We start from the raw sequence: 25652 nt of genomic DNA on the forward strand, positions 1-25652 counted from the left end.
ATAGCCGTGGAACCTGAAGATATTGGAAATTTAAAGGAATAAGCTGTAAGTCTAGATTATGAAACTAGGAGACTAGAGGTCTGGAAGTCTAGAAGCGGTCTACTGAACTTCTTAAAACTAGACATTAAAGAAAAATCAAGTAAAACTATACTTTACACTGCAACTCTAAGTTCTAGGTAATATTGTAGAAAGTCCTGTTCATCAATATTGCGATTATGGCTATCAATTTCCTTGCATTTTGTATTCTATCATATAATAATCCCTACAGACAACAATATCCTGATATACTCAACATACCTCTGTGGTCACGCACCACAACCTTCTATACTGACCACAATTGCCCTATTTATAACGACACGTTACATGTTTCACATTTATTGCAGGTTTTTTCAGGCATTACACAGGTAATACTCTATGCGACAAAAAATGTATTACTCAGGTCCTGCGGTTTCGTTTGTAAGAATCTGATCGAAAACTAGCGTATTTCGATAGGAATTTTACGAAAAAGAAACTCAGTAGTTCCCGATCTTGCAAAAGTTGCACATAAAGAAACAATATTTAATGAGTATTAAGTAAAGTATTCATTCTGACGTTGATAATCTTTGTGCCATTTTGTGTTTAATTCAATTGAATTCAATCATCTAGATTTGGAAGAAGAAAAATAGGTGTAACCAGATTCTGAGTGAGGGTTAAATAATATGGAAGGATTCCAACAGGGACCACCTTCCCCAGTAGTCTTAATTAATAAGGAACGAGTTAATTACCAATTCATTACTGATAGATCGGTTAGTTCTCCGGTTATCATTAAGAGCTTCCTCTAGCCAAGTACCGTGACTCATTACACTAGGTAAAGAAAGCCCACTTGCGGGTTCTGAAATTGAAGTTCAAAATATATAGGAAAATAAGAATTAACGTTGGGTTTATTCCAATGGTTCAAGTATCCAATTGAACTTGACTCTCATGTATGCAGGCTTGCCCTGATTCTAATCTTGAATGTGAAAATGATTTGATTACAATTTTTGACAGTTTTTATGGCCTAAAATATACATTTGCCATATTGTAAGTACTTATATTAAAGACTATCTAGGCTTTAAAAAAAGCCTAAAGTACAGGTCAATATAATCTAAAATACATAATTGCCATTTTATAAATAGGTAACGTTATTAAAGACTTTGTTCTATAAAAAGCCTGTACAGGTCAATATAAAGATGTGCACACAGTGCAGGTTCCGGCGCGCGGAGTGGCGAGCCAAATCAGTCAATATCTCGACTTGCACGTGATTGATGTGTTCCGACCACAACCGATGTGAAACTCACACCGAAAATATTGGGCTGTAAGTGTGTTTGCTTCAAAATATCTGACAATAAAAACCTTAAACCAATTCTGAACTAAGAACTACTTAAAACGATATTGTTAAAGGCTCGACAAAGTAAAAAATTATGCAGTTAAAGTCCAAAAATGTTACACTTATACTCATCATACGTTGTCTTCTGAATTATTATTAACACGGGGATTAGCTCGATAATGCCATATTTACTTTGTTGTGTTTTCCCGATGTTTCCACCTGGGATGCACTGTCATCGGTCGCAAATTTCTAAGGTGCTCAAAGTTTTGTAATACTTTGAGCGTAACTTGAGTTACTCGTCAGTATTTTTACTAATAAATTTAACCTATTAATAATCCACTGCTGTGCAAGGGTCTTCTCCCGAAATGAGGGAGGGTTTTGGCCTCGAGTTTGAATATTTTTACTAATAAAAAATTTTTAACAACTTCTATCTTATTAGTTTGATTCTTGAAAAATGTTAGTATATTATTCATTGTTACATAACTATGTTGTTGCCATAACAAAAAACAAGGTAACTATGTTTATTATAGTGTATAATAGGGAAAAAACAATAAATGCTATCGATACCATAAAAGGTTTCTTTCCTTATTTAATCGTCCATTGTTTGTTAAGAGTTCAATTACTAACGGCTTATTCAATTAGTATCATACTGTAGTTGTTTGTTTGCGTGTTTGAAGAGACTAGCTTACAGGTTGCATTTGAAGTAATTGTTATATAGGCTGTTATATATTTGATTGTGTATTTATGTACCTGAAGAAGAATGGGTTTAATTCCCGGGCTGAGTAAAGTGTGATAATGTTTTTAACTGGAGAAATACATTTTAACTAGGTAAATAAATAAATATAACTCATTAATGTCCCACTGCTGGGCAAGGATCTCCTCCCGTAATAAGCAAGGGGTTAAGGCCTTGAGTCCACCAAGCTGGCCTATTGCGAGTTGGGGACTTTTAACAAGGTATTTTACACAAAAAATAATATTATTGTTGCCCTTATTGTTGCACTGTTTAATTTTTTTGCCTTACTTGAAAATAATACGTCCATAACATATTGCTGAGGTTAAAATACCCGTATGTGATAAAGCAGAAAACAAAATATTCTCATACCTTTCGTATCATATGTTAATAAGCCAGCCAAGATTAATATTCTTTATCCAAAGGACTGCTAAATTATGCTGTATTTTACCTGCAAAAGATACGGTCAGCAAAATGTTCTGCTACATTCGAAGCTCTTTCTCAATTTGGCTGAAACCTATCACTGCGCTATCCGCTATATATTTTGGAAATCAAAGCTCAAATCCGTTGGACAGTGAAAGGGTCTTTACGTTGGACGTCAATCCGGGCCACGTCAAAGCTCCAGTTTCGCAGGCTTTCGAATACAGTGCGTTACTGATATACGGGTATATGTAGTTAGTGTGCTGTGTGATTCGTGGCAGATTTGTGAAGATGGATGGATAGATTTTAGTTTAGTTTATCTGATAGCCAAGTGATAGCCCAGTGGTATAAGTTGATACCACCCGCAAAGGTCGCAGGTACGAACCCGAGACAACACACCAATGACTTTTAGATGATGATGTTTTTTTTTATTTGAATTTGTTCAAACATAGATCACGTCTTATTAGAAAAAACATTTTTAAGAGACCGAAAATTAGCTTAAGAGATTTTAATAAAATTTTGTACGACTATAGAGACGAACACTCGTACCAAACATATAACGTCTAATTAAAAACAAAAACAATATTAATGAATTAGATAAAGGGTGAAAAGTTTTATGCAATTGCACCACGCGATTCAGCTAGTTACAGTAAATTAGAATTCTACTATCGTGTGTTTATAGCTCATGATTTTACGCAACTAATTAGGTTTAAACTCAGATTTTACTTACGAGTCATAAGTAATCATAACTTTAGACTGCTCATTAAATACAATAACGTGCAGTCAAACAGGAAAAATACAAATATTTTGCTAAATTACCTGTTAAATATTTATATACATTTATTTATATTATAGCATTGTTCACAATGAATTCTTTCTGCGTATTTAGTTAAGTTTGCTTGAATTAAGTTATTTAACAAAGGCTGAAGTAAAATGTACTTTGTTAAAAAATCTTGTACTACGATATTTCGTCAGTTGTTTTTGTAAGTGCTTATTATGTCAGAACAAGAATGACCGAACGGACTATAATGAAACTTTTCAGTACATTCAGATACAACACACTCAGATTGTTTTTTAGAAAATAAAACACATGAACTTTATAAATATATTTACAGTAGCGAAGGCTAGGATTCCAGTAGTTTCCGTTCAAAGAAAACGTAATACAAAACTATCGTTATAATTGCCATTATAAATCCAATCAGTATTGCATTGCTATAAAATGTGAATTCACAGAAGTCTAGGAACTAGTTGACTTTGTTATCGATTGTCCTAGATACAGTTCAGTTCCTTAGCACTAATATTTAATATTATTTGCATTATTCAATATGAATGATTGAATATTAACCCGGTAGGTTTAGCAGCTCAAATAATTTTCAATTTGAATGTTTATAAAAGTCCCCGAGACACAAGAGCAATTCTTGGTGCGGGAGTTGTCTTTTATAAGAAAAAGTACAGGTAAGCTCAACAATTATTTCCGTAAGAAAAGCATTTTGCGTGTCATGAGAGACGCAACTTGAAGATCCCAATCGGTCAGTGATAGGAATAGTTTTTTAGGTCAGATAGAATTATTTAAAAAAAATATCAGAATACAGAAGATAATAGAAGAAGAATAGGAACACTCAAAAATTTTATCCACTACAGCCTGTGCGACACTACAATAGAGTATCGAGACGACAACCTTAGCAAATGGGACAAAATCTTTTTAAAATTAGACCAGTAGCACTGTCTCATAAGTACACTAATTCCAGCAGCAAACAAAGAATCGAGAGATCGTAGCAAGTGTACCTGTCTACTCCCATAGGACTAGTACGTGAAGTTATGTATGTTATCCGTTACTGGTGAAAGCAATACCCTGAGGTGGAAAGTAGCTGAGTAATGATAGTTTTCTTTGAAATATGTTTACAATTGTCGACTACAATTAGTTGATTTTCACTTTGTGTGTATTTATTATAGTAAATGGTTTTGCTTTTCACTGTTAAAGCTGGTGTTTGTTTTCTTGGGAAGCAATTTTAAATGACTATATTTCTCTATGCCTATTCTATTTTATAAAAGACAGCTCCCGCACTAAGTAAGTATAGTAAGAATTTCTTCTATATCGTAGGTACTTTTATAAACATACAAACAACAGATACAAAGTGCAACCAGACCCGAAACAACTATTTGAAGACCGTTACTACTTTAGACCACAATGTATGCCAGTTTCAAGCAGGGTGAATTTTTGGAATAATACTAATGTGTTTGGTAGATTCTCCATCCATAGTCTATAACTTCAAATAAGTCTTCTCATAGTATAGTTATCCATCAACAGCAAAATCAGTTTTTTTTTTTTTAATTTTTCGTACAGCTTACAGCAACTTTGTTCAGACTAAAACCACGAACAGTTTTCTATCTTTTTATACTTTCAACAAAATACCAGTAGTTTTTACCACACATTTAGCTAATGCTAATTTCATACGAAAAACGGGGCTAAGGGCTCCATTATTATGGTAGTCATTTTCCACGAGCGTTTGGAGCTGACCTCACATGACCCCACGTGACCTGATAGGACAAATTACCAACTGTTTACCTGAAACGATTACCACCGGTAGCCGGAAGCTAACCTAGTTTAGAGTTCGGAGAAATCTAATACTAATTGTTGGAAATTCTCAATATGTGTAGTTACCATGGAAGGAGTAATCGCGGAAATTTTGTACAAATTTTCGGAGGTTTGGAATTAAGAGTGATGATTAAATAGCAGGCTTGAGTTAATAACTTAACTAAATATATTTAAATTGAAAAGATCGAAAAGAAGAGCCAGTGGAAACGACCTTAATGTCACTTGAAATCTTTTTGCTTAATAGTTACTTTGTTTAATATAGGAAATAATGGTCATGTTTTCTACAATGACAAAGTAAGTATCTAAGTACAAGTAGATAATAGAAAATGGATTGTGTGAAAAATTGATTGAATGTAATTACAACAAAGAACTTAATATTTTGAGATACCTGAAGTTTAACTTCTAAAGATCAAAATCTAAATATGAACATTCTTCTCAAAAATACCCACTAATATTGTTTGTTCCGTTGAGGTATCGAACTCACCTCAATCGATATGAAACAATTGTCACAAATTCAATTTATCACTAGGCAATAAATTAAATTTATCAATACGTGATAAATCTAATATTTCAGTCTGACAACTGCTAATTCTAATATTTCGGATAGCGCAGTGGTTAAACAGGTCACCATGTCACTACAATTGCTGTAAGTATTGCAGGTTTGTTTACCCATGATTCAATATTCGCGTGACTATAATTTGATCGTTAGCAAAGTTTCAGGAATCATTTTAGGTTTATTTTGAAGCATTGTAAAAATATGCTTGTTATTTTATCTATACTTACTAATATAATAATACTTACTAATATTATACTTACTTACTTACTAATATTATAAAGCTGAAGAGTTTGTTTGTTTGAACGCGCTAATCTCAGAAACTACTGGTCCGATTTGAAAAATTATTTCAGTGTTAGATAGCCCATTTACCGAGGAAGGCTATAGGCTATATATCATCACGCTACGACCAGTAGGAGCAGAGTACCAGTAAGAAATGTTACAAAAGCGGGGAAAAATTTGACCCATTCTCTCTTATGTGACGCAAACAAAGCTGCGCGGGTCAGCTAGTGAATTTATGAATGCAGACATCTTCTGCATTCATATTATAATAGTTAGCACTTGGAGACACTCATGGCTATTTGATTACATAACCATTATATTACAAAACCTACTTAACTATGTTCAGATAGAACCTAGAAAAAAAAAATTGTTGAGCCTTTTCATATACTAGACATACAAGATGGAATCTCATAATCAGCTACTATAAGGTCATCACTTCGCAAAACTGTCAGTTGTCTATAAGTATACAAAACACAGATCAGCTAGAATAGTAGCTTAAATACTAGTTCATTATATTACTCCAGATTTTCGGTGTACCACAAGGCACGTGCCTGGGGCCAGTCCTCGAGTTACAAATTCGAGCTATCGGTGCAGGAAGCAGGTTGCCGGTAATAGAGTGTATCCCTTGTGTTCAGTGACACACACAAATGGACCGAACAATTTGCTATACGTCTGCTTGAAATGGCTCAGTCGTTAGCAGTATAGTTGTACTAATTGGAGATCGAAGATATAGATTAATTGGGCGAATTAAATGGTACTTTGTGCTATTATAATAAGCATGATAATAGTTGGGTTTTGGACGGAAGCAATATCATTCTGGCTTCATATTGGTGTGACATATCTGTTATTTTTTTAAAGGTGTTACCTTTTCTTTCTTTAGAAATATGTATAGTTGTTGTCAAATCGAAATATATTCTTGTCGAGGAGCGATTGAGTTTTTGTGATGATAAATCAAAACGTTTACTTTTATGAGAGTATAAGTAGGAAGAAATTTGTTTAAAAAATGTATTGCTATTTTATTTTCTACACAAAACATCACAACCTATTTGATCTCTTCTCTATATTCATTATCTTACCTCTCAAAATCATACAAATATGAACATATGAAATCCATATGCGTTTAGCAGAGGCCATCACGCAACCTTGCCGCCGTTCTATAACCTGAAACCGTGATGACGTCACAGACGGAATGCGCGAATTACTTGTTTTCCTCACATACCTATAAATACTATGGAATTTTATCCGTTACTTGGAATAACAGGCTGTTTTGAATTAATTATTGAGTCTCAGTTGTATATTTTTAGGTCCTTATTTAGGTCGAATACCTATTGAGTATTATTGAGCAAGCAATGTGTCATGGGTAATTCTTTGACCGTATTTGGTTATTACCCATGAAGGTACGAATTTTGATTGGTCCACAATTAAATTTATATAGGTATGATTGACTGATTTTTTGTTCCGGAGAATAGTTAGTGTTTTCTAGTTTTTGACAGATGCAATGCCAGCGTGGAGTGTTGTTGCAGCCAGACAGAGGTCACGATTTGCGGAATGCAGGGTCGGGTCACTGAGCTATTTCAGCCAAGAAATTCCTATTAATTAACTGGAGCTAGAAAGTAGAGGTCACAGACATTCGTGCCTTAAAGATCGAGCCATAGGTCCAGACCCAAGCAAAAATGATGTAAAAAAAGAAATAATAGCTACTAACATTCCCACACAATATCACGTCTGTTCTACCCGGTCCCGAAGGTGTATGATTATTCTCAATAGTACTCTGAAGTTCGGCAACGTGCCCGGTAGGTACATGGCAATAGGCTCGCCCCTGTTACGTGGGACTTACATAGTTGATGACGAAAGACGATTGTATTTCATACATCTCTGCCTATATAACAGTTAAATTCCGTCTCATTATAAATCTCAGTACTCAGCAAGAAAGCTAACATAATATGAATTCCTAATAACCTAATAATGAATTGTAAACACTCACGTATTAATAGGAACGATGTTATTTAAAATTCTAAGCGCACGGACGGGAACCAACGTTAATTACATATTCGTTGCATGAATATCTAAGTTATTTGAACATCATGTTCAATATTGAAGTGCTAAATACATGAGGGATATTAATATATGTTCTGGGAAATATGGAGCTATATTTAATATATTTATTGTACAATGACGAGGAGAAATATGTATTCATGTCACATTAATAAAGTTGATTGATTGATTGATTTGATTGATTGAATAAAGTTAGTAGCTTGAAAAGAGGCATTATACACTTGATTTTCATGTTCATTTACTTTAAAACCTACTTACGAGTATAACCCAGTTTTTTCACTGTTAACTTTACCTGGTATTTATTTGTGTGGTTAACTAACCTATGGTAAATTTTGCATAAGCCGTCCGAAGGCCTTTTACAAGGCTTAACTTACGTGCACACCGAAACACAACGACGCTCAGCTCAAATAACACTAAGCGGTTACCCATCCGATTGTCCGCGGTACGGTTGCCTCACCTACTAATCATTTATCAATCGGTGAGGGCAACTAATTGGCAACCGTCTTCAACAAGTCATTAATTCAAAAACATTTAACCCTTCAAAATTCTGACCATTAATTCCAGTCCATTTGAACTTATTACGCGTGGTCGCGTTGAACGCATTACAACGGGTTAACTAATTGCAAATATTGTTAGTGATCTACCGGCGTAATGTCTCGGAAACAATCGTTCATTTTGACAGCTCGTATACTCCTATGAGGTATGACGTCATGTGTTTTGGAAGCCCTACCCTTTGTAGCTCGTTCATGTTTGAGTAGATGTTTGAGGATTCGTGTCAGAATATAATTTGTGAATAAGAACAACTCTAATCTTTCAGTTGCATGACTGTTGTTTTTGCGGGATATGCTTGACATTTTTTTAAATAAATAAATTTTGACCAATTTGCTATGGCCTGCAAGCAAGCTGGCAATTCGCGATAATTCCTTTAAATTATAAAAATAGGCAACCCTGTCTGATTTTGGGAATCAGATCACGAGATAACGAGTATGTCTCAAAGTAAAGTGAAATGCAAAAAAGTCCTTAATAAAAAGTAAATGTTCTGCGTGTAAAACATTTCAATATATTATTTTGATAAGTTATATGTAAAGAGTAATTAAGAACACATCTGCCTATTTACCGAATTAAGTTAATTGGCTTATTACAATTAAAAGGAACAAAAATTGTCTTACTATAATCATAATCGTCATAAAAGCACATGATAAACTCTGGAAAAAGCATGCTATCATCAAACAAAAGCTTATAAAACAGCATTCTAAACACAAATCCCTTTACAAGCATTGATCTACAAACGAGGTCAATGTCAAGATCAGAATCGTTCCTACGTTCCTCAAGGTCAAAGGTCAAATTACACTGGTCTGATCTCCCCAATATATTGGTTTGTAGAACTCATTCTAGCTGTTGAAGGACTATCGCTAGATAGTTAGTCTATGAGTTTGACAGTAGTTTTAGTTCCGTTTAAATTTTTTGGTTAAATGAGTAGGGATTTTTTTATTAGTTGGAAATTAGTAAGGTGATGAAAAAACTGTTATAAGTTTGTAAATAGTAATAATACATTATTAAGGTTTTTTTAGCAATAAGTACATTTGCTGTTTCAGAAAATAACTCAAGTTATTTATTTATGTATCTTTAACTGTAATCTGTACTTAATATAATTTAACTTAAAAAATTAAAGATAACGGTTTCTAGTCGACTCGTCAGTTTCGTAAGTAAAGTATACGTTTCTTTAAAAAAGAGTTAATTACGTACATTTTGAGTTTAGATTCAATTATAATGTCATTGACTGTGCATGTCATAAATTTATTATGCCTTATAAACAGTACATTAGGCTTTATTTTGATGTTTAGTTTTTATTTCTTCGACATTATTTTGAAAAGATTCCTTTATTAATTTAAAATTTAAAATTATTTTGATGTAGGTCTGTAATATTGTTCATTTATGTATTTAAATAAAAACATATATTTGTCGGAGCAAATTCTAAACTACTTACACAACGACTATTAATATAATCATTCCCTTTAGTTCACTTTATACATAAGCCAAATAAAGTAAGAAAGTTTTTCAAAGAAGACTAGAGAGAATATTGTTCTGTTATGTAGATGTTTTTAGTAGAGATATCAAGCATGAACTTGGTACAATACGCAAGTTAAACATCAATTTATTAATTATAAATCATCTTAATGATGCCAACGACTGGAGTTAATGGACTGTGCTCTTTTAATCACAATGGCGAGCAAGCGATACTGACATACATACATTACATAATTATACAAACAAATTAGTATTGTATTACTTATTCTAGTCTTAATAATGTTTTTGAGGTGCAGGTTTAATTTTACCTTAATCGTATGTTAGTGACATTTTATTGTGTATGTTCGTATACGAAAATAATAAATCATTTAGAGGAACTAAAAGTTTATTATAATATCCAGAATACTCAAATCGTATACTCATGATTGTCACGGAAATACAAATTTGTCCTGCCTGAGATTTAAAACGTCTCCCGGTAGTGGTAGAATAGCCAATTTAACTATTACACGAACCGTCCGTAACTTATCATTATCAAGGAAAAGTCTGGGTAACAATCACCTTACAGAATACCAGCAATTTCTACAATTCACCCTTAGTTATCAGTCTCCAACTGGCACTTAGCGTTGTGGACTTAAGGCCTAAACCCTCCCTCATTGAGGGAGTCACCCAGCAGTGGGATATAAATGGGTTAAATTTATTTTATTATAAAATCCAGCAATTCGTTCTAGCTATACATATTCAAAAATAAAAGTACAGTATTAATTACATTTACATATATGTACAGTTTTGAAACTAGCAACTGATTCTGTAATTTAATATGAATGAAACTGCGGTTGAAGTTAGTTCATACATATAATTATACGTGAGTATATTGGCTCAGCTGTGTTGAAGGCTTGTACAATATTTGTGCTCACTGTACCTACACGGAGATTATATCATCAATGTATGAGAAATATATGAATGTTACTTATATAGTGAAATAAGTACATTTGAGCAGGTTTTATGTGAAAAACTGATACGCTTAAGTTCATATTTGTTTTGTATTTATTATTTATGATACTAGCGGACTGGCCCGACTTTGTCCAAGTATAGTACGATTTCATCCCGTTGATTCCATTCCCGTATGAATTTTGATCCCATGAAAACCTTGTCCCGACAGTAACAAACATATTAAAAAAGAATTATCCGATTCAGTTCAGTTGTTCAAGAGTTATGCACGTAGGTACATACATTTCAGTAATTATATTTTATTCATATAAAATTTCATTTTCTTTGTAAAGTCCTGCTGAAGTTATCTCCTTTTACTTAAACGAAAAAGAAAATTAAATATCAACCTTCACCTAGTGTCATGTTTAGTCTTAGATAAAAGCTTGATAATTCTAAAAATGGACTTGCTATCATTAAGCATTACTTCCTAAATGTCCAATAATATGCCTGACCTTGAAAATAAGTCATCGCGAATTGTCTAAATAAATATTCACTTGTATCAACTATTATTCTTTATCATCAAATACGATTGTATATTCTTTTAAATCAAGTTCAATGCCATCCATATCACACAAGGTCACGAATACTTATAAAAAATATTTTACTTCTAAAATGTAAACTACATCAAAATCTTATTGCATGCCCTATTCACTTTGTAAGAAAACTAAGCACCTATTGACATCAAAATGATTCAACAACTTGGACAGAGGTCATTGACCCCGTGACCTTTGTTCGAAGGTCACGGTACTCGTTTGACGAATAATTTATCGGTGGCCTGTGTGAATTATTGAACCATCGACACGTAAGCAAGTAGAAAAAAAAGAAAAAATACATTATGCCTCTGCAGTTTCGATTGTTATAACATCAAGGCATACACCCATGTTTCGCTATCAACAATGTTAGTACCATGTAATACGGGGCGAACCTACCGAATAAGTTACTAAACTGCGAGCTACTGTTGAGAGAAATATTTAAATTAATCAGTCAATCAATACCAATATCGACTTAAATCGTTCTAATTTGTATATTTGGCGGTTCAAATATAAATTATATTTTTCATGAGCAATACCTATGTTATCGGGTTAGATTATTTGTTATCAAGATAAGCATCTAATAGGCCGGAACCTGACTTCGTCATTAGAGATCTTTATCTCATTTAAATGTTGGTTTTTAAAGTTGCACCAGAAAAATTGAATTATAATTTGAATAGTATATCGATAGTTCATTAAGAAGCACCGAGGACCTGGCTTCGTCGTGGTATTGTAAATGTCAATAATGAACAACTGTAGAGTAATCAAATATTATTGAGCAAGCCGTGAGTTTCTTGCCGTTTCTTCTCAAGAGTAACAGCTTTTTGAAAACGGTGGCAGATTCTATGAAGATTTAACTGCACGTTTGGCGCAGTGGTTTAAGCGGTCACCTCGCCGCAACAACCGTAGCGCCCCGTGTGGTGGGTTCGAATCCTACCGGGGACCAATTTTTGTGTGATGAGCACGAGTATTTGTTCTGGGCCCGGATGTTAATTTATCTCTATAAGTATGTATTTAGAAGTATATAAGTATGTTTACCAGTTGTCTGATTACCATAGTACAAGCTCTGCTTAGTTTGGAATCAGATGACCGTGTGTGTGTTGTCCCACAATATTTATTTACTTTTTCAAATACTTCTGAAAAGTTGATGAAATAAGGCATATAATTGACTTTGACTACGGCCCCCGACTACTGATTGTCATAATGTCATATTGTTGAACCGTATCATAATAATATTATCAGTAGTACATAGGTATATTATTCACTATCTTAATGTACACTATAATCAGATAAGCAGGTGTCACACTGTAATGCAATTTCATTATGTCCAGTCATTGGTGAATTTGGCATGATTGAGTTTGTTGCTAGTCCATTAACTAAATCTGATCTTGAATATAATGTTACCAAAATAGACAACAAAATATGACAATTTCTTCATTATCTAAATTTTAAAATTTAAATATGAATAGTTTGTTTGTTTCACAGCGATAATCTTAGGAACGACGGGTTCTATTTGGGAAAAAAATCAGTTGAATAGTTCATTTACCTATTATAATTAGGGAAGTTTTTGTAAAATCATGCCATCACTAATAAGTGTCCAGTAGCAATAACATATGTAAACGTATACTTAAGTTCACGGAGACGAAGTCGAGAGGTGCCGGTAGTTTATTAGAAAACGAAGACTTCTCCTGTGTCCGTGTTTTCGTGATAATCTCAAAAACTGCAGGTCGGATTTTCGTGTAATTTGTATTGATAGGCGGAACGTGATTTAAATACTAGATTCGTAGCACATATGGCTTGCTTTATGGCAACTTAATAACCCAAATGAGTCATAAGTAAGTGTTTATAATATCTACCCACGCAACACGCGTATTAAAGAGAACATATTAATTTATATACCACAAAAAACTATATAAAAAATAGTTTTCAAACAAAAAACGTTTGAATATTACTTCCTACTGTGCTGTACTTTTATTAAAACATAGTGCACCGAGATTGTTCACAAAAGATAGACAAAAAATTTGAGTCTCGTTTTGAAAAAGTCATGCGGGTTTAATCTACTTCTTTCTCTTTTTGTAAACTACACACAAACGGGCAAAGAATTAGCCTTTTTATTACCGAGGACTTTTAGAAACGAATAAAATTTTAATGTAATGAAACATTGTGTATCATGTGCAGTATCTAAGCTAGAGTATCCGAGCACAAGTCGACCATAAGTTTGTATAGGGGGAGTGTCATTGCAAGCCTAGACCGAACGCGTTTCTAATAGCAACCTCCGGTAGTGCTCCGGTTCTGGTCGTTTCCTCTAGAGAAGATTTAGGCCCATCTATCAGAAAACAGATATTCTTTCCGTATGAGAATCGATCTCAAGACTTTTTATGTGGCAAAATATCTCGGTTCAACTCTTCAATATCGTATAGTTCTACATTGCTGAGTTCTCTAAATTTTGAGTCAACATTTTCTGTCATACTCACTTGACTATAGCTACCGTACTCATAAGTTTGATGCTAGAAATCAACTCATAACAGTAAGTAGGTATTTTATGAATGAATCACTGAATAGAAGTACAAGAATATGCTATTTAACAACTTTTATCAATGGTTCTATGAATGAAACTTGATATAAACAAATCCACTTCAGAATGTGTTAATTGTGACACAATTCATGTTATGTCATGTTATATCATCCTACTAATGTTATCAATGCGAATAAACGCAACGTTACGATTAAACGCTAAAAATACTTAATGAATTTGGAATCAGTTACACTTGAAGTCTTGGGTTTGGTTCCCGGGTCCCGCAACGTGCTATTAGCCTTTTCTAGTAGTCTATAGTAGCCCGGAGTTTGGTAAAATAAACGGTATGTGGCAATGGCTCGCCCCGAATTACGCGAGACCTACGTTGTAAATGACGAAATGGAGATATATGTACACCAAAAGGTGTAGGCAGAGGCTCATACAATGAAATAAATACGAACAGTATGTACAGTATGTATAAGTTTTGTTTCACGCGGCTGTAATCGCGAGCAGAAACTAGTCCTTGATATAAACAAACCATAACGTAAAAAGTATGACACGATCCATGTAACACACATCACATGGACTTGCACAGGTATTATTTAAGCAGTGACTGTAGTGAGTAATAATGCACCGACTGCCGCCGCACCTCCCCATTGAGTGCACTTCCGAAACAAATTAATATGCGATGAATAACGTGAATCAGGTCTAAGTTAGCCGCCCGTGACGTGGGGTTAGAAATTGTTATGTAAAGCTTTCTATAAACGCGTAGATATTAATTAGCATTTTAGTTTGATTTGTTATGGTTTTGATGTTATTCGGATCCATTTTTGGTATATCCTGGTTTTGTGCATACTATTTCCTACTAATATTATAAACGCGAAAGTTGGTGACGGTGGCTGGATGCACGTATGTACGTTAGGTACCTAGTACCTACTCTTTGCCGAAAAGGCTACAGAAAGAATTTAATGAAATTTGATTTACAGATTGTTTACAACATATTAGTATGATACTTTACACCACGGGAAATCTATTAATCATGCGGACGAATTTGCAGGTGGGAGCTAGTAATAAATGTAGTAACCTTAACTTGCTTTACTTACCATAACTTGTGTTCTGTTACTTTGGTAGTCTATGTCTGTATCACTGAATTAGTTGTTTGTTCGTTACATTGGATCATGTCAATGGTAGTAGTATGCCAGACAACGCTTATACATAACACTCGAAGTTTTGATTCCGCCACATATGTATCACGTCAGAGTAAATCTTTGGTACCTGATTACTTTGGCTCATAAGTCAATGAAGTCCTCTAGATTTAAAACGCAAGCTTGATTCGTAGCGCAGATGTATTTTCAAAACATAGAAATAACGTTTTGATTCTAACATTCCTTAGTTTCTTTTTTCGATGTTTCAACCAAAACCTACCACCGTGAGTTTAATCCCGGAAATTACCATTAGTCACGTGCCGGCCTTTTCTTAAGGGTCCATAATTGATGTAGAATTCCTTAAGAACCTTTTTTTATTAAATTAGTCGCATCTCCGTCACACAATTGTGGTCGGAGTGATGTGTAATTCGAAAACCGTAATCGATTAAGGCGGCCATTTTGAAAATGATAGTACAGGTATAATAAAAATAGTAATTTTGATGTTCTTGATGGTTTATTGTTTTGAAAATTATGTTTCTTTGGTGGTCTTGGCCTTAGATTTAAAACCCAGCTGAGACTTTTCCAAATAGAAATTCGGGCTGGTGATTAGTTATGTTTCTTCATGGATATATTTTTTTGTTCACAAAGTAACATCTGAAGTTAAATTTTAGTAATTTAAGTCATTCAATATATCTTATTAGTAAAGTCCTTCAAAACTGTCTACGCGTTGCCGTATGTTATAATATGCAATCTAAACGACATAAACATAGCTTTCAACGTCATTAAAAATACAATCTTATGTACTTGTTTTTTAAGTTCTTTTTTGGACTACCGTCCTTTGATGGTTACGGATCACAAGTTTAAGCTAATACCTAAATCTTTTTACAAATTAATTTTTAGTTTTTGCAATCAACAAGTTTTCAAAACCAGTCTTAAGCTAGTTTTAAAGACACTAATTTAAAGCGCTTTTTATACCATCACGCCAGTCATAGCTTAAGTCGTAGACAGATAATGATACAAGTGCCGAGTTTCTGTCATATACTATTCAATTCCGACACGTTTGGGTGCATCCTGTAAGATTTTGACCTGGGAATCGAACTTGAGACTGTTGATCAGTTCTATCGCACTATTAAGACGGTATTTTATATTCTGTTTTATAGCCGACTATATTACTACACAACAATATCATATAAAATCAATGTTGGAACTCCATAACGAGGAGAATTTACATAACATTTTGGACTCATAGTAATTTTACATAAATTTTTGGTTATCTTATATTCAAATTGGAAACTGTATAACTATGCTTAAGTGCAGTGATTTATAATGTATGCTTATTCGATATAACGTCACGGTTAGGTTGATAAATATAAGTAGTAGCTAGTTTTTAGTTACGTCTGTATGCTCCGATTAAAAACTGTTTTCTGTGAAAATAAATTGCTTATGTTACTTCCACAAATTAAAGAACTAGAAAAATTTGAAAAAGAGAATTTTTACGATTTTTTAACTGGAAATTGAAATCGAAATCTAGCTAGGAAATACTTATATTCACTTCTACTATATCCATATATGTACAATACGTCAGTTAAAATTCAGAATTTGTAACTGAGAGCATTTACAACATCATGTATCTATAATTTAACTCTTTTTTACATTAACCGCTTGCTTTGACGTGGTTTTCTGTCAACGAACCATATTTTAAACAAAACTAGGAAAATATTTTACTTCGTTACACAAATAAGAGGTCATATCCACCATTGTGGTCATATACCAGCATAACCTTAATCAATTGAAAAAATAGCTGTAAGTATAAAAATAAATTCTGTTGCATGGGAGCCTCCTTATATATTTATTTTATTTAGTTTTTAGTATTTGTTGTAATAGCGATAACATAAAAACATTATCTGTGAAACTTTCAACTATCTCACTGTTACAGTTCTTGAGATACAGATGGTGATCCTGTTTTACCATTTGGTGACGATATTCTACATAAGTACCATTTTCTAAGTTAAGTGGAATTATTTAACCGTAAATAAGCTTAAAATACAAACAAAATAGTGCACAAATTATTTTCCATGTGATATCGTAACTGCAAATATTTGACATGCAAACTTTCAATACGTCCGTCAACCCGCTGAAACAGATTTATTCGAGTATACCCTGATTTATTCGTGTATAATACCTGTACAGTAGTGTTCAATGTCCGCGGTTGACAAACAATCATTTCCGCGAACGAGACAGGGTACAATAATTTCTATAATATTTTGATAATAAGCCCACTGTTCAAACCTCCGTCTCTAGGGAGGTTTGAACAGTGGTACATGCTATTTTGGTACGGATGTAGAGTCGGGCAAGTGCAGTTAATTTTTTCGTGTTCTTAATAGTATCTTGGAATTTTGTTACATGCTCAATATTTGCATATAAGCTAACACTAGCACATTTCTGCCCATGTCTATGAATATGGCAGGTGGAATGTTAAGTATTTATTAATAAGATTAACAATAAGTGTTGTTAGCTTCCATTTAACTTAGGTATAAGACTTATCTTAGGTATTATGCAAAGATTTAAACAAAAAATGTATCAGTGGTTTGCTTCAAATTGCATCGTACTTTCAATAAATACTGATTGCAACTGTAAACGAAGTAGCTTGTAATAAATCTATTCTTAACTTTGCCGTTATTTCAATGAATGCAAGTGATCATAAACATTAAAGCTATCATCAAACATCATCGTTAAATCTTCTTACATGTTCAAACAGATGGACTCGGTTCAAGATCTACTTATATACTACAAATACATTAGTATTTTAACTTTGTTTATTTGCTGAAATATCCTTTGGGAATTACAAATCATAAGTTTAGTAAACATCATTCTATATTTTTATTATTTTTTGTTCACGCAGCACAAATGCCTTTCGCGTGGCTTAGCTTACCGGTATCTATTGATAGCAACCGGAACCAACATTTTAAGTGTCCTCCATAGCCCATATAGCTAGCTAGATCATCCATCTTTGGAACATCCTCGACAATGGATGCTGAACTCACAGATCGTCTTCCAACAGGTCATTGCAACAAGCAGCAAGAGTTAAACATATACCTACATCTTTACTTTCGTATTCCTACTTCTTACTTAAGAACTGCCACGGGCTTCCGACCAACCTGTTATTCCCCATCTTAGTAGGGGGTTAAAGTTTAATATAGAATTGAGATTTTTTCAGTGCATTCAGTGGTGTGTAAAGTCTGTTGAAATATCATGTAATATCCTGTCTTTATCCTCTTGCAAGGGGAGAGATCCTTGCGTCAGACTGTGTAAATGAGAGACTATACTATAAATTATTTTGAAGTAACAGAGATTGGTTGGATTGTATTATAAAGTAAAAAGGTTAATATTAAAACAATAAAGTCTAGCTTTTGATCATAACCCTTTTGCAACTATTTCTATGGATAGAGAAAAACTTAATTTCTGCTAAAATAAAGTAGTTTTCTATATACACTTCTTAAATCGGTTCAGTAGTTTCGTCGATTACGCATAGGAAAATTAACAATTCATTTTACTAAGCAATATTTGATAATGATTAGGCTTAATAATATGCAGCATAAGCGTAGTAATAATATATTTTTTATCATCATTCACTTGGAAGCCGAAATAGTCTTAGTCATTGTAATTATTTATTATGCCTGATTATATATTTCATTAATATTACATAATTTAATTATGATAATTTTTTTCTTATATTATATACTTTTTAGCATACGCCTGCTTATTATAAAACTTTTTTATGACAACCCAAGTTTTAATAACAGGAAACTTTATAAAATTATGACTTTAGTATCAGATTCTAACCTACTAACATAAAGTTAGCAGTGGTTCTTTACTTTATTGTCTGAATACGTATTATGCCAATTTATCAGAAATCGCATAGCAAAAATCATTTGCAAAACCAGAATGCAATGTAAAGTTGCTAAATATTTTTAAAATATCAAAAATCTAAGAAACAAGAGTCTTGTTAGAATACTATTCCAGTGTGCTTATCGTGTATCTCAGTTGACAACTAATTAAAAGACAATATGCTATACATTGTTTGCTCCCTTACATTATAGTGATTAACACGTTACGTCAAAGCAGCAATGTAATAAATTACCATCAATTTCACGTACACTAGTTGTCAACTGAGATACGACGCATACAGGATGTAGAAAACAGTTAAAACTGCGGAACATTTAATTCCTAATGTAAAATTCTCAGTAAGACCGTAAGGCTAGCTTCTCAAAGTGGTATTCCCATATATGTCCGCGTGTCTATACAGTTCACGGCCACACACCAAACTTGTAAAACCAGACGAGATTAAAATTTGTCCGTTTCAAAAATACTTTATACATACTTACTTCACTCTTTGAATAGGCTTAAAAACACTACCTCGGAATAAAAAGTTTAGTGAAACTTTTGTATGAATAAGAATGTACTAATATGCATCGTAAGTATGCAAGTGTAATTAAGATAAACATAAGTGGTTTAACAACTACTTAATACACTGTGGTAGCCGTAGGTTCAATTCCAATTTGGGACAAATACATAGATAAAGTGTTGTTGTTTCCATATTTGCAAAGTTCCAGCCACAAAAATAGGGACTAGTAAACTTAGAGCAGGCTTTATTTTTAAAATAATGTATTAGTTTCCAATAGCCATAATTCTAAGTAATAGAGTCAAGGCATGTTAAATACTTTACATTAAGTTTTTCCAGTAAACTCTATATTCGTAACGAGTGCGTGGCTAATAATATTGTAATGTAATGCAACCACATTCCTCTCAGATTAAGTAAGCGACACCAAAATGTAGAGACATAAATCGACTCTACATTTAAGACTTGAATTAAACAAAATAAACACGCCAGCTAAAACTAGCAGCATTTACAAAACGTTTGACATTTTACGATTTAAAGGACTCTACCATAAATCATAATATGAACTAATTAATGTTAATTGTTCCGCAGTTTCTGCTAAGTGTCGTGTGAAAAGTTAATCGTGTCGTATAGTTTCATAACAATATAGAGCAAATACTATGGAAGTAAAAGTAAAGTTCATTAACACAGTAAAAAATATACAACTCGAAACACATGTACTGAAAAACATTTACAAAACAAACATTAATTCATAAGATTATGCAAAAGTGAAAACACATGTATGATATCAGCTCTACATCGGTGACACAAACCGTAAACAAAACAATTAATCATACAATACACTTTATTGACCAATTAACTTGCAGTCATCGACCAGCTGGGCGACTTATCACTCGCTTTCAACCCTTTCCAATCACCAGCGGTCCTCACTACCCACGGGAAATAACCTTCAACACACGTAACCCACACTCGTAAACTTTGCACGAACACTTTTCGGTTATACACATAAAAAATGTACTCCAAACTTCGATATTCAGATAAAGTGAGTCAATAATGTTAAGTAGAGTCGCGAACTTACCATTTCAGAGAAGGCGCTCTTCGGCCTTCTAGCCGGTGTCCCATTCATCCTGCTACCGGACACGAACCACAAAACTACACAAACCGACCAATCAGATCGCACACAACTTTTTCACGGACACTTGTAGAGTTCAACACTGCCAAACTTTTTTAAGCCTTCGTAGAACTTTTTAATGTGTTAACTTGAAACGAAAATATTGTTATGAACGTTTTGTCCGGTGCGGCACTTAATTTAATCGATGACTTCATGCAATTATTTGCTGATAACTTATCGAGAGAACTTAAAACCGGTCGGAGAGTGCGAGCGAGGCGTCGTGCCCGCGGCTGGAGTCAGACTGGCGCGGACAACGCTCTCTCGTCGTTCCGAGGTGCGTACTAAGCCACGCCGGCCGCCACCGGCCTGCATTTTTTACGTGCCGGACAATGGGTTAAGTATTTTGGAGGTTATGTTTTGAATGCACGCGGTGACGCGAGGGTTGGTGTTCCGTAGTCTCGCACTCTTTTGTTTAGAAAAATAGCGTCGCCTCTATGTAGAGCTATAGATAAAGGTGAAACGTGAGTACATTGTTCATTGCCACGTATGTTTACTTACTACAGCTGAAGTGAACGCACATGATTCACTTAAGACATGTTTACACTCTATATTTAGTCGCCGGTTTAATCGCTGGTTGCGCTTGCGACGATGACGTCATCCAGACATTTTTATCGACAGATAAAGGACAGCAGTTTGTGCCGCTTTCGTGTGGGGCGAGTCTTGACTCTATATCTCTATGTTAGAGGTCAGCATACATAATAATATCTTATCTTGTTATTCGCAAGTAATTAAATAATATTGCTACCGAGAGAAGCGATAACAAATTGAACTGATCTTAAAAGACTTTTAAAAGAAATTAAAAATATTGAAGATCATCAAAAATTAGAGTTAATATTTGTAAATAATTTTTAAAACGACTAGTTTTTTTATTGTAAATCGTTTTACCTCTAAGCGGTTTTAAATGCACCTATTTGAATAGACTCTACTATTAATAGAGTTGCCTACTGAATAAATTATAGACAAAACAAGTTGCATATAGATGTAGAGACAATGATTATGCAGATATCTCTTATGTCTAGACACGATGATAGAGTCGGATATGTGACTTCCCTTGGAAATAGAATATGTAGAGCAACGGATATTGTGGGAGGAAGTTGAAAATATATTTTAAATTTAATGTAGCGCAGTGAAAATCTAAAAGGATTTGATAGAGGTTTGATGATTTATACATAAATCTAGACACTAATCCTTTTATTGCCAAATGTCAATATGTATGGCTGACTGTCACTCTTTATGACTGAACCGCTAAAGCGATTTTATTGAAAATCAGCATGGTAATTCATTAAAGGTCCGAAGTCATCATTAGTTAAGTTTAATTATATTATAATTAACTTTAATTTCACAGGTATTATCTACACGGTAAATATTGTACTTATAATATACTTCTAATTCATCATAACTTTTTATAGATTAGTTAACTCGTTGAAACTAACTCGCGTACAAATTTAAGAGATGCTTATTCACCTTATAATGGCTGATTTAGGAATACATGTAACTTATCCTTACTACCAATACTATCAAAATGTATTCAGCAGTTTAGTGGCGAAAGCATAGACAGACAGCAGACTGGTAGCGTCGCGAATGATTATACTCAAACATACGGAAAGTCTCGCAGTTATAATATTGATGTGATATTAATTAAAAAAACATATAAATTCACAAACCATTTACCTGTCAACATATACTTTTGGCACTAAATGCAGCCAAGAGGTTTTATTGTTGCCGTGACGAGGGCGCCATCTACCGGCGGAATACTAAACGAATAGAGTTGACGCGAACAGAATGTTAAAGTGTTATGCATAGACAAAACAGCTGACTTACAAGGACGAAGTTAAAAGCGTTTCAAAATATTTCCGATTATAAGATTGTTGTTTTCAATGTATTTTGATCTGGGATTTTATATCGATTGTCGTAGTGTTTGAGAGGTCCAGTCAAGGTACCGAATTCGATTCCCGAGTTATCAATTTCTGTATGGCTGTTGAACTGGAACTGAAAACCAGAACAAGATATATCTTTAATTCAAACCAACTAATCAAAAATATGTTTATAGATATGCATATCTATATATATATATATATCTAAATATGAAATTGTCATCTATCAACGCACAGGTCAAACCACTGGATGGATCGGGCCGAAATTTGGCATGCAGGTAGATGTTATGACGTAGGCATCCGCTAAAAAGGATTTTGATCCCCAAGACGATAAAATAGGGGGTGAAAGTTTGTATGTATACAAACAAACAAACTACACATTCGGCAACATGGTCGTATTTCCCTTCCCACTTCCACACAGGCACGAATTTATGTGCAAATGACTCTATCAAAGTTACATTACATTCGTGACATAGTACTCCATTATTACCTTCCACATTGACATCAATTCTAGTGCATTTCCCTTGAGCAAAACTCAAATTTTCATTCGAGCTCTACATTCCGCAGTATATATTCTGCTCTACCGCAGGCTATAAATTAATAAATATGGAAAACCGTAGAACTAGTTTAAGGTTTTGTCTCTTACTTGAAAATATCGTTTCTACTGCAGTATGAAAATAATAAGTAGTGCATATTTTTTATTCTGATTAAACTATTGAAATTATGTATATACATAAGTAGAATCCCATTAGTTCCCCATAGAGTTTCAGAGATAGTTATATAATGCCAATTGCTTTAAAAGCTGCAGTATTATTTTCTGTTAGATTTAGATACTTAGTTTTTCCAAAAAACTGAACATCTGTGTGTTTACTACTCTGTTTTGAGTTCCTAAGCATATGACACCGTACTGCCGAACGGATTATTTGCGAATTCTTGCAAATAATCGCTATTGCATCGTTACTCCCATTTTCACAACCAATTCATGGATAGCAACCACAATCAAACTCAGTTAATGATACATCACTTTGACGCGACGTGTTAATCTAAGATTGCAATCCATCTATAATCTTTAGAAATTGAAAATGGTCTTCCGAATACATCCGAATGTTGTCGAACCCTTCCGAAGTTGCTCGCAGGTCCTCGCATTCCCGGCTGCTGTCACCTTGGTACCGTTTACTCCACAGCTTATTAGAATACCGCAACTGGTTTGAGCGGACGCTGAACGCTCGCGAACTCGACATTCTGTTTATATCGGTACGTTGTATGAACGCGGTGTATTACCTAGTTAGGACATAGGAACGAAGATTTGAAGGTTTAATAAAAATAAGTATAGTATAGTAGTATTGGTTCAAAAAGTGTACTTAGGACGAAAACTGCTTATTTGATCAGGCACATATTTGATTGTAACCTACCTGTTGCAGAAAAATCAATTGTAAGGTCATAAAAATTATAGGTTATTTTTTTACCTTAAATGCTCTTATTCTAAACATATTTTTTTTGTCTCCTTCATATCATAAAGGTTAAATGGACTTCAATAGTTTTGAAAACTGATTTCTGCACTAGGTTTTGTTTATGTTGCGTGGACATTTATAATAAAATTAGTTAAATATTTATATAAACGAATCACCTATAAATTTGTGGATCACAAACATATTGGTTCCACCTGGAAATCAAACCCACGATCTTTCGGCGCAGTGATAGTGTCGCATTTACCACTTTAACAACTGCACAGATACCTAGAAGTTATAAACAAGAATATTTTAAAATATCATTATAATATTTTTGTACTTTATCTTGCGTATATTTTCTGTTTAAAATGTAAACCACTCTAAGTCCAGTTGGCTGTAGTCCAAAATGTTCTAAGTTAAAAGTTACTGCACGACAGCGGCAGTGGACAATGTAGCCATTACCCGGTTTTGGATAAACTCAGAAACAATACTTTTTCCAAGGATGTTTCGATTCTGCCTCCGTGGCGCGGTCGGTTTTCTTTTCTTCTGCTGATCAAGAGGTCCCTGGTTCGGTTTCCAAGTCGGACGAAGTGCTGTTGGTCTTTTTCTATTTAATATTATATTATTCTCAAAAGTAGTCCGGAGTTTGGTAACGCACTCGGTATATGGCAATAGGCTCGCCGCCGTTACTTCTAAATAACATTAACATTAACACGGCGTAAAAGCAAGTATATTTCATGCACTTTTGGGTATAACTTTGGGATGTCATGTATTTGTATGAAGTATGGACAAACCTTAGCGACGGCGACGTCTGGAGAAACGATAAACAAAATATAACAAAAAAAATATGTTTTAAATTAAATTGTAGTATTTAAATATATTTATAAGCTTGAGTTATAAATGCACTTTATGTATTCTACAACAATTTTTATGTATAAACTCTTTTAAAGTAAATATGTGTATTACATAACAAGGGTCGAGTAGACAAAGTTCAGCAATAACGGGAAGCGGTCTCTGTACTTCTATTTGTAACTTTAAGTTTACGGTATGAGTGTAGGGACAGGGACGAATATAGAAGAATTTGTTTGTATGGCTATATGTATTTAGCTATGCAGCTAGAAATAAAAGTGTCTTAGAGATTTGAAGCATTGTTTAGGTGAATTTGATCATTGAATGGCCGTTGATCAAACTTCTTTACTTTTTAAGATATTTTTTTTTGCAAATTCAGCAATGTTTTTTTACTCAAGTCAAGTATGTAAGAAGTCAGAAAACTGTATTAAATAATGATTTTGAGTTTTTAACTTATTGTATGTCTATACGTATTTAACTATGCAGCTAGAAATAAAAGTGTCTTAGAGATTTGAAGCATTGTTTAGGTGAATTTGATCATTGAATGGCCGTTGATCAAACTTCTTTACTTTTTAAGATATTTTTTTTTGCAAATTCAGCAATGTTTTTTTACTCAAGTCAAGTATGTAAGAAGTCAGAAAACTGTATTAAATAATGATTTTGAGTTTTTAACTTATTGTATGTCTATACGTATTTAACTATGCAGCTAGAAATAAAAGTGTCTT

General features: G+C 33.7%; 1 protein-coding gene across 1 annotated transcript in view; it reads right to left on the minus strand.

Annotated features, from left to right (window-relative positions):
• Positions 1-20982, minus strand: part of Lmpt (four and a half LIM domains protein limpet) — a 227131-nt gene extending 206149 nt beyond the window's left edge. The window contains exon 1 of the mRNA XM_076114819.1: positions 20664-20982. Within this exon, the coding sequence (XP_075970934.1) occupies positions 20664-20711 (48 nt within the window). The 5' untranslated portion in view covers positions 20712-20982. The remainder of the gene's footprint in view (positions 1-20663) is intronic.
• Between the last annotated feature and the right edge of the window lie 4670 nt (positions 20983-25652).

This window comes from Anticarsia gemmatalis, chromosome 5 (genome assembly GCF_050436995.1).
Source record: "Anticarsia gemmatalis isolate Benzon Research Colony breed Stoneville strain chromosome 5, ilAntGemm2 primary, whole genome shotgun sequence".
Lineage (NCBI taxonomy): Eukaryota > Metazoa > Arthropoda > Insecta > Lepidoptera > Erebidae > Anticarsia > Anticarsia gemmatalis.